The 12,886-nt window shown below is 36.4% G+C and overlaps 1 protein-coding gene across 4 annotated transcripts in view; it reads left to right on the top strand.

Moving 5' to 3' along the window:
- The window catches only part of LOC148953718 (sphingosine kinase 1-like), a 99,581-nt gene that overhangs the window by 33,618 nt on the left and 53,077 nt on the right, over positions 1–12,886 (top strand). For all 4 annotated transcript variants that reach the window (XM_089086791.1, XM_089086793.1, XM_089086792.1 and 1 more), the window contains exons 2-4: positions 5,842–6,208; positions 8,888–8,988; positions 12,374–12,520. In XM_089086791.1, the coding sequence (XP_088942917.1) occupies positions 5,875–6,208; positions 8,888–8,988; positions 12,374–12,520 (582 nt within the window). In that variant the 5' untranslated portion in view covers positions 5,842–5,874. The remainder of the gene's footprint in view (positions 1–5,841; positions 6,209–8,887; positions 8,989–12,373; positions 12,521–12,886) is intronic.

Here is a 12,886-nt window from a genome sequence, read left to right as displayed (position 1 = left end):
GTCGTCGTCGTCTGATAGACCACTTTACTCTGGGAGATGTTTTAGTATTTCCCTATGTTTCGAAACGAACTTCTACAGCATTGGAAAGTTATTACCCTCGTCGACCATTTTTTTGGAATCAATTCAAGATAAAATATTTTTTCACTTTACCTATCTTCGGAGAGGCTATTATCTCCTATGAGATGTCCAAAGGGTTTCCCTGTAGTAGCTTAGCGGCAATAGGCCTAATCACTTTACTTATATGTCTGTATCTCTCCAACAATTAAATTCAAATTATAAAGTTTTATAGCGTAATTAGTTCAAAAATTTTCCTCCAATTTACAACCGTGCCATTTGTACCAATAAATGTTTTTGTGTCGTCCAAATAGCGGTAACGAAGATGATCACGTCAAATGTAATATCGTACCTTAAAGCTGCGAACTTATACTTTATAGGTTCTCCCATAGCGCCGCTTATAGCGCCAAAGATTGTGCCATCGAACCCTGCGCTACAACAATGGGGAGTGAAGTAAATTTATAACAGCGCCACGCTCAATTATTGAGAGAAAATAACATGTGTAGCCATATAATATGACCTCTTCTCTTCGAGCTATCTGAAGATCAATTTCCCTGGGAACGTCCTTGGAGATTTTGCGAACTAATTACCTGCTACTAGGCTAGATGCAGACATGTAAAGTGGAATAAAAACAGGTAAAAAAAACAATAGATTTATTGGGACTTGAATAATTAGGTGAACATCAATGAGTCACTTCAACTGACGACAATGGTGACGGAGGTACAGCAGTAAAAGACTGATTGTGGTCGTACGACAAGTAATTCTGGCAAAGCGCTCCTGATCCTCAAATACGAATCCCCTCAAAAAGCACTTTTACCCCACTACCAAACGCAGTTCTTTCGTCCTGCGCTGTAAGGACTGGCTCGCAATTGGCTCACGTGGCCCAAGGATGCGAACCCTCGCTCAATAATACGTCTTAAATATTTTTGATGATTCAAACGTTCACACGACTCTTATAGTTTAAACTTCCTCAGAAATATTGTGCGTAGCATTTTTTGTTACTAATTATCTTAATTAACTAATTATCTATAATGTTACTAATTGTTACTAATAATATTTCTCTTTTTGCTGATTAAGAATTTAGACTCTTGGAAGCGGTATTTGAACTCAATTAGGGGACGTTTAATTTCTGCCCGAATCATCTTTAGAAGGAAAGAATCTTGTATTTTAAATATATCGCATTTTGCTCACGGTACAGATACACTTACGCTATTTTGATTTGATTAAATTTTAAGAGCAGAAGTAGCCCCGAAAGTTTGAACATAATACCCTCAGTCATTCTTGGGATACTGCTGAGATGCCTTATTGGGAATTAGCATTAACACAGTGCATTTTGATTTAATCTTCAGGCAACATTTAGTTTTTAAACATAAAGGCGATGGGGAGGGGGGGCGGGGTAGGGGGATCAGTTTCCCTTTAATCACTTTCGACTATTAAAAAGGGCATCAGCCCTTTCTTCAATCGAATGAGCTCTTTTCGTAGTTCTCACGACAACTCCATCGATACGAAGTGCCCTGGTCTAAACAACAACAACAAAAATAATACATTATACCCACATCGATGTTTACTATAAAAATGTCAAGCTTTCCAATCACTCTTGACTATTAAAAAGGGCACTAGGCCTTTCGATTTCCAATGGAATGAGCCTTTTTTGAGTTTCGACGACAACGCTTTTTAAAGAGAGGGGCGTCAGTCGCTCTCCAATCACTTTCACCTATTAAAAAAGGCACTAGCCCTTTCATTTTCCAATCAAATGAGCCCTTTGGAAGTTTATACGACAACGTTTTCAATAAAAAAACCTTATATGTGCCCAGGGCATAACTTACAACCCTTAACCTGAGGGCTGGGGGGTTGTCATCCTCAAAGACCTAATTTCCGGAAGTTTCTGCTACGTTGAACAAAATGGCTATCTGAAAATGTTGATTGGATGTTTTTGCGGGAATGGTGGGCATGAGAGGGGGGTTAAATACCCTCAAATCACTTTCGACTAATAAAAAGGGCCAGAGCCCTCTCAATTTCCAATTGAATGAGCCCCTTTTGAAGTTTTTACGACAATTCTATCTATAAAAACCTTACATGCCCCCAGGGCATAACTTACAACCCTTGCCCTGAGGGCTCTGAGGGGTGTGTTATCCTTAAATACATAATTTCCAGAACTTTCGACTACGTTGAACAAAATGGCTATCTCTAAACTTTGATTGAATGTGTTTGGGGAAATGGTGGGTGTGAAAGGGGGGTTAATTACTCTATATATTCAGTTATAATGACATCTAGAGAGGTATTTCCCCTATTTATTGGTATTTTAACTATTTGCTTGACTTTTAGAAAGGAGCAATTTGAGCATCTTCTATCTATCTATAAAAGCCTTACATACCCCCAGGGCATAACTTACAACCCTTGCACTGAGGGCTCTGAGGGGGTTATCATCCTAAAAGACCTAATTTCCAGAATTTTCAACTACATTGAACAAAATGGATATCTCAAAATTTTGATTGGATGTGTTTGGGAAAATAGTGGGCGTGAGAGGGGCTTAAGTTGCTAACCAATAACTTTCAATTATTAAAAAAAGCACTATCCCTTTCAATTTCCTATTGAATGAGCCCTTTTGAAGTTTCTACGACAACTCTTTCAATTAAAACCTTATTTACCCCCAGGGCATAACTTACAACCCTCCTTGAAGACCTAATTTCTAAAACTTTCACCTACGTCGAATAAAATGTATATCTAAAAAATTTGATTGGATGTCTTTGGGGAAAAGGTGGGCTTGAGAGGGGGTTAGTTGCCCTCAAATCACTTTCGACTATTAAAAAGGGCACTAGCCCTTTGAATTTCGAATCGAACGAGCCCTTTTCAAGTTTCTACGACAAAGATTTCGATAAAAACTTATATGCCCCCAGGGCTTAACTTATAACCCTTGTCCTGAACTTTCAACTACTTTGAACAAAATGGCTATCTCAAAATTTTGATTGGATGTTTTTGGATAAATGGTGGGCGTGGAAGGGGTTTTAGTTGCCTTCCAATCACTTTCGACTATTAAAAAGGGCATAAGCCATTTCAATTTCCAATCAAATGAGCCCTTTTTGAAGTTTCTATGACAACGCTATCTATAAAAAACTTTATAGCTTTTAAAACTTAAACGCTATCTATATAAACTTTAGTAATACCCCCCGGGTATTACTTACAACCCCTGTCCTGAGGGCTGTGGGGCGGGGGGGGGGTTGACATCCTCAAAGACCTAATTTCCAGTAATTTGAACTACGTTGAACAAAATGGCTATTTTAAAATTTTTATTGGATGTGTTTGGGGAAAAGGTGGGCGTGAGAGGGGCGTTAGTTGCCGACAAATTACTTTCGACTATTAAAAAGGGCACTAGCCCTTTGAATTTCCAATCGAATGAGCCTTTTTTGAAGTTTCTACGATAACGCTTTCTATAAAAAAAAAACCTTATATGCTCCCAGGGCATCACTTACAGCCCTTGCTCTGACGGCTGTGGGGGATTGTCCTCCGCAAAAACATAATTTCTATCTGGAAACCAACTATCCTGAACAAAATGGCTATCTCAAAATTTTTATTGGATGTGTCTGTGGAAATGGTTGGCGTGGAAGGGGTGTTAGTTGCCTTCCAATTACTTTTGACTTTTAAAAAGGGCACAAGCCACTCCAATTTCCAATCGAATCAGCCCTTTTCGAAGTTTTTACGACAACTCCTTCGATACGAAGTGCCTTGGTCTAAAGGAAACAAAAAAGTAATAAATAATACATTGTGCCAACATCGTTCTTTACTTATGCAGCGCGATTGCGCTGCCTATGATATTCAATAGTCATCTAAAAACCTTGATAAAAGACTAGCAGCAAATCAGGTTCGTACTTGGCGCCGCGAATTTAGGAAAAAATGGCTTTTTATGTTGATTCCAAATATAAAAAACTCATTAGGTTTAATGTTACCCATCAAAAGCTGCGAGCCTCAGAAAATTTGTCTGATTCTCAAGGGAGGGGAGCACCCCGAAAAAAATAAAATCGCACCATCAGATTCAGCGTATAAGGGAACCCCCTTGTAGAGGTTTCAAGCTCCTATCTGCAAAAATGTTTTTTTTTTTTTGCCAGAAGAAAGATCATGGATATGTGTTTATTTATTTTTTTTTGTTCTTTCTTCCCAGGGGCGATCGTACTTAATCAATGGTCCTAGAAGATCAGAATAGGGCTCATTTTATTGGGAGAGGTCTCATTTAAATGACCGAAAATTGGGGGGGGGGCAATTAGCGGCCTCCTGCGCCCTTTCTGCTCCAAAGTCGTCCAATCAAAATTTCGAGATACCCATCTTGTTCAGTATAGTTCAAAGGTTGCAATAACTATTATTTTGGGGATGATATGACCCTCTACAGTCCCAGGAGGAAGGCCTGCCAGTTATGAAACTTGCCCAATGTGTAAATATAATATTTGTTATTGGGAGGTATAAAGACATTTTTCAAAGGAGGGCGGGGATTTTCTGGTAATGGGTCTTCTATGGGGAGAATTCCCATTGGGAGGGAAGTTTCTGGGGATAAACTTTCTTGAAGAAATTGTACAGGGAGAATTTTCCAGACATAAGAAATCCGTTTTATCGTCTTACTTTCTCGTTGACAACTCCATTTTAAATATGGAGAGGCTCTGAGAGAATTTTCTGGGGGAAATTCTCAAAGGGTTTGGGAATTCTTGGAGGATTTTCGCGTTAGGGGTATTTTTCAGGGGACAAATTCTTCATGGGGAATTATCACCAGGAGAAATTCTCCATAGGGAAATTTTCTGCATGAAAAACTTTCCATGAGGGGGGGGGGGTGGATTGCCGGGGACAATTTTTACCATAGGGGGAGGGATTCCGCCCTGACCATGAAAAACGATCAGAATTGAAATAAAAAAAAAAACAAGTGATATGTCTTTTTTCAAACGAAAGTATAGGGTAAGGAATATTTTTTAAGCCGAATTGTCCGCAATAAATTTTCTTGAGGGAATTTGCAGCGAAGATGGAATTGTCCGGGGTAATTTCCCGGGATGAATGATTTTAAATGGGAGGAACTTCACATGGAATAATTTTTTTTCGGGGGGATTATCCATAGAGGGGGAGTAGATTTCCTGAGACTTTGAAAAACGATCAGAATTTAAATAACAAAACAAGTTTTTTGTACTGAAAGTAAGGAGCAACATTAAAACTTGAAACGAACAGAAAATATTCCGTATATGAGGGGTTTCCCTCTCCTCAATGCCCTGCTCTTTAAGCTAATGTGCGACTTTTTTTTTAGAGAGTGCTTTTTTTTTAAGTGCTAAACAACTTTAGCATGAAGAGAGGGGTATTGAGGAGAGGGCAGCCCCCCTCGTATACGGAAAAATTTCTATTCGTTTCAAGTTTGTGTTTCTCCTTACCATCAGTAGAAAAAAACATTTCTTTTAATTCAAGAGGAGAGAGCATTTCATTTTCAAAAACTTCTTGGGAACTCTCATCAAGAAGTTTCGCAAAACTGCCTTGTCTAGATAATTTTATCTATAGAAAACATGTAGGAATAGACAGAAATTGGGGATAATTTACCAAAAATTACGCTTTTTCTAGGTTTAGGTCGACTAAAAAAAAAAAAAAAAAAAAAAAAAAAAAAAAAAAAAAAAAATAAAATCTATGAACACATCTAGAAAAGAAAAGAGGGTTTTGTTCACGATATTTACTTTTTAACCACAAACATAAACTTAAATGATCTTTGTTTTCTTTTAATGAATACCCATAAATTGAAAATATGGCCTATATCTCAGAATTTTCTTTCAGTTACAATACACTGTTTGATGCTTCATAGTCATAATGGATGAGCTGTTTCATTACGAGGCAAAACAAACTAAACACTTAGTCAGAGTTGATGTCACTGACGAGAAAATCACGTTTTTGGCTGTGAATGCCGCCGCCTGGGTTTTTGAAGCTGATATTAAAGACGTTGTAGGGTGTCACCTGATGAAAAATGCTTCTTTAAATGATCCCTATTTGCGAATATTTTACTACCCTTTTGATGACGGAAGAACAAGACGAAGAAAGATTACTATTGATTTGAAACCAGCTGGTGATGACGCATATGACGACTGTCTAAAGACTAAATTAATTATTCTTCGCGCTTCTTGCTGCTTTCCCAGGGATTTGAGTGGTAAGCTGACCTATTTATAGGCCTGGATAGACATAATATTGTCTCCCACCATGTCAAGAGCGTATATGTATAAATGATAAGCTCTTTCATTCTCTGAAAATATAAAATTCTCTCGAAAAATACTTTTTTTTGTAAACTACGGATGATTAAAGAAGAGAATTTATTTGGTGAGGGTAGCAATGAGTATTTTAAGTGATATCGAATAAGCTTAAATCTCTATTGCAGGCATTTCTGCATATCTTGAATAAAATATTCAATTTGGAGTACTTGTGTAATATACCGACCACACTCAAGAAATGAAATTAGGTTGATCATAATGAAATATACCAAAATATGATGAAATACAATACTTTAGTAACAAAATTATGGAATTTACAACAGAGAATTATGGGAATCAGGCTGCCCAGGACGTATTGTATTAAATACCTAACCTAAGCAACTATATATTAAATATTTAACTAAAATATCCCTGCATAGTCGTTTATCTTACTCAGGCTAAGCTGATTATCCCCAATTGCACACAGAGAAACCGGTTTTAAACAGATCAAGAACAACAGTATGGTCGGTATAATACACAAGTATTCAATTTGGTTTCTGTTCGGAACTCTCATGCTCAAGTAAGACATCTTTAAAGTAAAATTTCTAGGTCAAAAACTGGCATAGAATGTGTCTAGTTGATAAATATGGTGTTTTTGCTATGATGCGCAGCGTGCGTTTAATATGGTGCAAATACGTGCATTTCATAGTTCGTTACTAATTTGTTTTACAATGTGTATTTAATAAGGTGTAGAGCGTCTGCCCTCAGTTGCATTTTTTAAATAAAAAATTATTGAAAGATTTAAGAATAAGCATCATTTTCACCATCATAGCACTTCTTACCACCTATTACCACCCTCTCCTTTTTCGTCTGCCTCTGCTCTTAATAAGTACCAGAAAGAGGATAAATGGGTGGGGCTAAAGAAACTTTATTGCCCAAAGTCAAAGAACCTCAAACAAGCAGATAAAGTAACTTTTAGGTGTATATGCACATAGGGTCAATTTCGGCAGAGGTGCCAATTTACAAAAATATAGGGGTCAACAAACTGTATTTTTCAAAATCTAGATGGAGATCAATTTTGTTGTGTCATTTAATTTTGTGACCTTAATCGTCATATTTTCTAAGCCAATTGCATTGTTTCTTAAGCGTATACAAGAGAAAGTTGGCCAGACCATCCTGCGTTTTTTCCCTGTTGCTGTATTTACCTGTCGTTGCCATGTTCAATTTTGAGCGAGTAGAGAGAACACAAAACCTGATTGGCTCTTTTGTAAGAAATTTAGGCCAGTACGAAGAACGAACAGTTTTAGAGTTATAACAATTTTTTCTAAGTTATCTTGGTTTCTCTGTGCTTTAATTATGCCGATTATACTCTCAACAGTTTTTCTCTTGAAGAAGATTATGGTCTTAAGAGCACCGATATCAGAACTCGGTTAAACAGCATTTTTTTCAATAATCTGGATAGTTACTGAATAAGATTAGTATATCCTTTGCGCTGCAATTAAACTTAATTGAGCTGAACACCAATCAACCGCCGCAACATCAACCCGTAAAATTGGACATTGCAAAACTCTACCTGCCGCTGCAAAATTCAACCATAATAATAATAATAATAATAATATAATGCAAAAACGTAGGCCAGAGCCTCTTACAAAACAGGTAAAAGGCAATACAAAAATTTAGATAAATCTTCTAAAGTTACTGAAGTCGTACATACGACTCTCGTATATCCTGTCAAACGAGTTCTTGAAAGAGCTGATGGAAGGTGCCAGAACGGTTTCTTCGGGTAGGGAGTTCCAGGTGTCGACGACTCGGTTTCGAAAGGCCCATTTGCCTACATCTTCGTAGAACCTCTCAATTTTAAGCTCTAAGGGATGGCCACGTAGATGATTTTCGTTAAAGACCAGCAGTGTCTCTCCGGGGATGTTGCCATAGAAGCCATGGCATAGCTTGTACAGCTCGATCATATCAACCCTTAGAAATCTGTATAAGAGTGCTGGTAGGTGAAGCAGACGAAGACGTTGTTCGTATGGGAAGGTCTTTCAGACTTGGGGAGAACTTCGTCATCCGCCTTTGAACTGCTTCCAGTGCATCTATATCCTTGTTCAGGGATGGACGAACTGTGCAATGACCATATTCGAGAATTGGGCAGACTAGCGTCCTGATGAGGGTCGGAAGCATTTCTACATCGAGACACTTGAACGTTCTCCTGATCAGCGCTGATACCCGCGTAGCCTGTGAGTTGGACCTAGTGTAGTTGGACCCTGTGTAGTTGGACCTAGGTCCATAATTGGGCCTAGCAAGACTCAACCCATCCCTGGTAAATTTAATATTCAAAATTAGGTGATATTCCACCCACGCAGGACTCAGCATGAAGGAAATTTGACCTACCAGAATCATACGCATAAGAAATTTAATTTTTACACCCCATGTAGAGAGCTGGGCCTTTACCACAATTGTAATGTAATTCTGCACATTTTTTGCATATAACTATGAAGATGGCTATTGTTATTTTTCTGTTAAATAAACATTGTCCTTGTTGCTGAACATCTTTTTTTCTCCAAATATTGGCCGAGTACTCAGTTTTACAAAACATGGCCATAACAACTTCTGAATCATCTCCAGTTATTTTTTTATTATTGTAGATGATGACGCATTGAAAACAATTGAAAATTTGCAGAAACTGTTATTTCTAATTAACCCAAAAAGTGGAAAAGGTAATGCCAGGAAGACCTTTACGAGCAAGTTAACTAAAATCTTTTTTTTTTGTTCTCTCTCCCTCTTTATCTCTCTCTCTCTCTCCCTCTCTCTCTCTCTCTCTTTCTCTCTCTCTCTCTTTCTCTCTCTCTCTCTTTCTCTCTCTCTCTCTCTCTCTCTCTCTCTCTCTCTCTATCTCTCTCTCTCTCTCTCTCTCTCTCTCTCTCTCTCTCTCTCTCTCTCTCTCTCTCTCTCTCTCTCTCTCTCTCTCTCTCTCTCTCTCTCTCTCTCTCTCTCTCAATTGTCGCTACTGTGACTGAGGAGCGCCAGAGAAGCTAAACAGAGTTGCTTCAATGAGAACACCTAAGCGAGTCGTTTGTTTTCTTCATCATGAGATTTCTCTCTCTCTGTTTTTTTCATGGCTGACCAGTTCCGCTTTAGATTTTTTTTTTCATTAACCTGTATAATTTGAGGCACAAAGTGACCCTTTCACCGGGGGGGGCATGGCCCCTTAAATAACTCCCCTGTCTTTGTTTTAGAAATCAAACAACTCGTGGTAACGAACTGTAAGTAAAGCCACCTGGCTCAATAGTAACCGAAACTCTAAAAAACGGAATTTTGATACAAATAGATCAAAACAAGAAGATTTTTATGCTAATTTTAAATGTATAAGTTTCATCAAGTTTAGTCCAACTCATCAAAAGTTACGAGCCTGAGAAAATTTGCCCTATTTTCGGAAAAAGCGGAAAATACCCCCTAAAAGTCATAGAATCCTAATGAAAATCCCACCATCAGGTTCAGCATATCAGAGAACCCCACTGCAAAGGTTTCAAGCTCCTATCTGCACAAATGTGGAATTTTGTATTTTTGCCAGAAGAAAGATCACGGATGCGTGTTTATTTTCTTATTTTATTTTATCTTTTTTTTTTTTTTTCAGGGGTCATCCTATGGATCCAGTGGTCCTAGAATTCCGTGAGAGGGCTCATTCGAACGGAAATTGAAAGTTCTAAGTGCCCTTTTTAAGTGACCAAAAAATTGGATTGCAACTAGGCCCCCTCCCACGCTCATTTTTTCCCCAAAGGCTCCGGATCAAAATTTTGAGATAGCTATTTTCTTCAGCATAGTTGAAACATCTAATAACTATATCTTTGAGGACGAATTAACCCCCACAGTCCCCAGGGAATGGCTGCAAGTTGTGAACTTTTATGCCCATTGTTTATATATAGTATTGGCTATTGGTAAGTATACAGATGTTTTCAGGGGAGGATTTTTTCTGGGGAGGGGGGGGGTCCAGCATTATTTAAAAAACAATCAGAAATTAAATAAAAAACAAGTTTTTTCAAGTGAAAGTAAGGAGTAACATTAAAACTTAAAACGAATAGAAATTATTACGTATATAAGGGGGTCCGTCACCTCCTCAATGCCTCGCTCTTTACGCTAAAGTATTTTAATAATTTCAAATGAGCTATTTATTCTAATGTAACGGCCTTTGTGATTCAGGGGTCATTCATAAAGAATTGGAACAAAATTTCAACTTTAGCGTAAAGAGCCAGATATTGACGAGGGGTTGAACTCGCATATTACCTATATGAGGAATTTTGCCCCCTCGTCCAATACCTCGCTATTGACGCTAAAGTTTGAATTTTGTTAAATAATGGCCGATGTAAGTTATAATTTGTTTGTGTTATTTTTCGGCTAATCTTAGCATTTAATTTTATTTTAAGAAGCCTCATAACTATGATTTTTATGTGGTAATAAACCAAAGATATTGTATGTCTTTGGCTTCTGGCTTTTATTAAATAAAAAATAAAAAAAAGTTTTTGCAACTGAAAGTAAGGAATAACATTAAAATTTAAAACGAACATAAATTATTACGTATATCTTTTACAGATTTTTTCTTTCATTCATTTCAGTGATTTGAGAAGTGCTCAACTTGTGGCCGTTTCTCAACCTCTTTGGCCGTTTTGTTAATATGCCTTATTAGTTCCGCAAAAAATTAGTTCAGTATTTGCGGAACTTGCAAAATTAGTTCCGCAAATATCGCTAATTTAAGTTACGCGGGAGAATCTTTCCATGGAGATAATTTCTCGTGGGGGAAAGGAATTTTCCATGGAGGGGGATTTGGATTTGCGTACATTATTTAAAAAACGATCAATAATTAAATAAAAAATAAGTTTTTTCACCTGAAAGAGAGAAGCAACATTAAAACTTAACAAGAACAGAAACTATTAGGTATATGAGATGGGTTGCCTCTCCTCAATAGCTCCTCTCCTCAATAGCCCTTACGCTGAAGTTTCTTTTTTACCTTTTATAAAACATAAAATCGCGAAGAAAGGAAGAAAACGAGGACAATTAACAGGCAGTGAAAAAATTGAAAAATTATGCAAATATTTCGATCAAGACCTCCGCTTGAGTAGCTTACGAGTAGCTTACGGGGAGCTTTTGACCAAGTCTGTTCTTAATTATTTTGATTTCTATTTTTATCAGTTTTATTCTGCACTGAGGACGGTCAAGCGGAGGTCTTGACCGAAATATTGGCATAATTTTTAATTTTTTTCACTGGCTGTTAATTGTCTTGGTTTTCTTCCCTTCTTCGCCATTTCATTTTTTATCATGATTAGCCAGTGTGGTCTCAGAAATTATTTTTTACTTTTTAAAAGAGGTTATTATTCTAATTAAACAGCCTTTGCGATTCAGGAGTTATTCTTAAACAACTGGAACAAAAATCAAACTTAGGTTGTTATAAGGTTATTATTAGTTAAAAAAAAAGTAAAATTAATATGCAAATTTCGTATTAATTATTCATGTACCGTGAGCCAAATTCAAAACCTGCATTAATTCAAAAACTGTCAGAAATTAAATAAAAAAACAAGGTTTTTTTAACTGAAAGTAAGGAGCGACGTTAAAACTTAAAACGAACAGAAATTATTCCGTATATGAAAGCGGCTGTTCCCTGCTCAACGCCCCGCCCTTTACGTTAAAGTTTTTTATTGTTTTATAAAGCAGAGCTGTGAGAAAGCGTGAAACTCTGCGTAAAGAGCGGGGCGTTTAACAGGGAACAACCCCTTTCATATACGAAATAATTTCTGTTCGTTTTAAGTTTTAATGTCGCTCCTTGCTTTCAGTTAAAAAAAAACTTTTTCTTTTTTTTTTTTAAATAACAAGATAGATCGAGTTTGTTTGTGTATTCTGGGGAAAAGTAATAAAGCACTAGCTTACAGGCGTGTTGCATTTTTAACGTTAACGACATCAATTAAGTGTCAGGAAATAAAAGAATTAAGTTGGTTTTAAGATTACAAGATATTTTGTGACTGTCCATAATGAAACTGTCATCCGTTTTTGTTTTTTTTTTTAATAAAAAATTTTTTCATACCACATTACAGTTTTGAGGGGTTGACAATTGAAGCTCTCAAAGGAAATATGTCAATTTTCAGGTTGTTCCATTGCTCAGTGAAGCAAATATTGGATGCGACGCAGTTTTTACAACTGGTCCAAACCATGCCAGAAGATTGGTGAAAACTGTGAACCTAACGGTCTATAGAGGCATTGTTGTCGTATCTGGAGATGGATTACTCTTTGAGGTATTTACTGCTTGTATAAGCGTAAAAGGCGTATCTCAATTCCGTTCCTGATTTTTAACAAAACTTTTAGTGATATATATGATTTTCCTTATTTCAAAATTATGAATGATATATATATATATATATATATATATATATATATATATATATATATATATATATATATATATATATATATATATATATATATATATATATATATATATATATATATATATATATATATATATATATATATATATATATATATATATATATATTATCCTGTTTGTTGTAATTTTATTCGTTCTAAGTACTTGAGTATTCATTTGGATTTTTAATCGTTTTAATATTTATTTATTCATCTATATCAGTATTTTATCTTTA

Source organism: Artemia sp. Qi Xiang Cuo, chromosome 3 (genome assembly GCF_049724085.1).
Source record: "Artemia sp. Qi Xiang Cuo chromosome 3, ASM4972408v1, whole genome shotgun sequence".
Taxonomy (NCBI): Eukaryota; Metazoa; Arthropoda; class Branchiopoda; order Anostraca; family Artemiidae; genus Artemia; species Artemia sp. Qi Xiang Cuo.
This window is presented reverse-complemented; position numbering and strand designations above follow the sequence as displayed.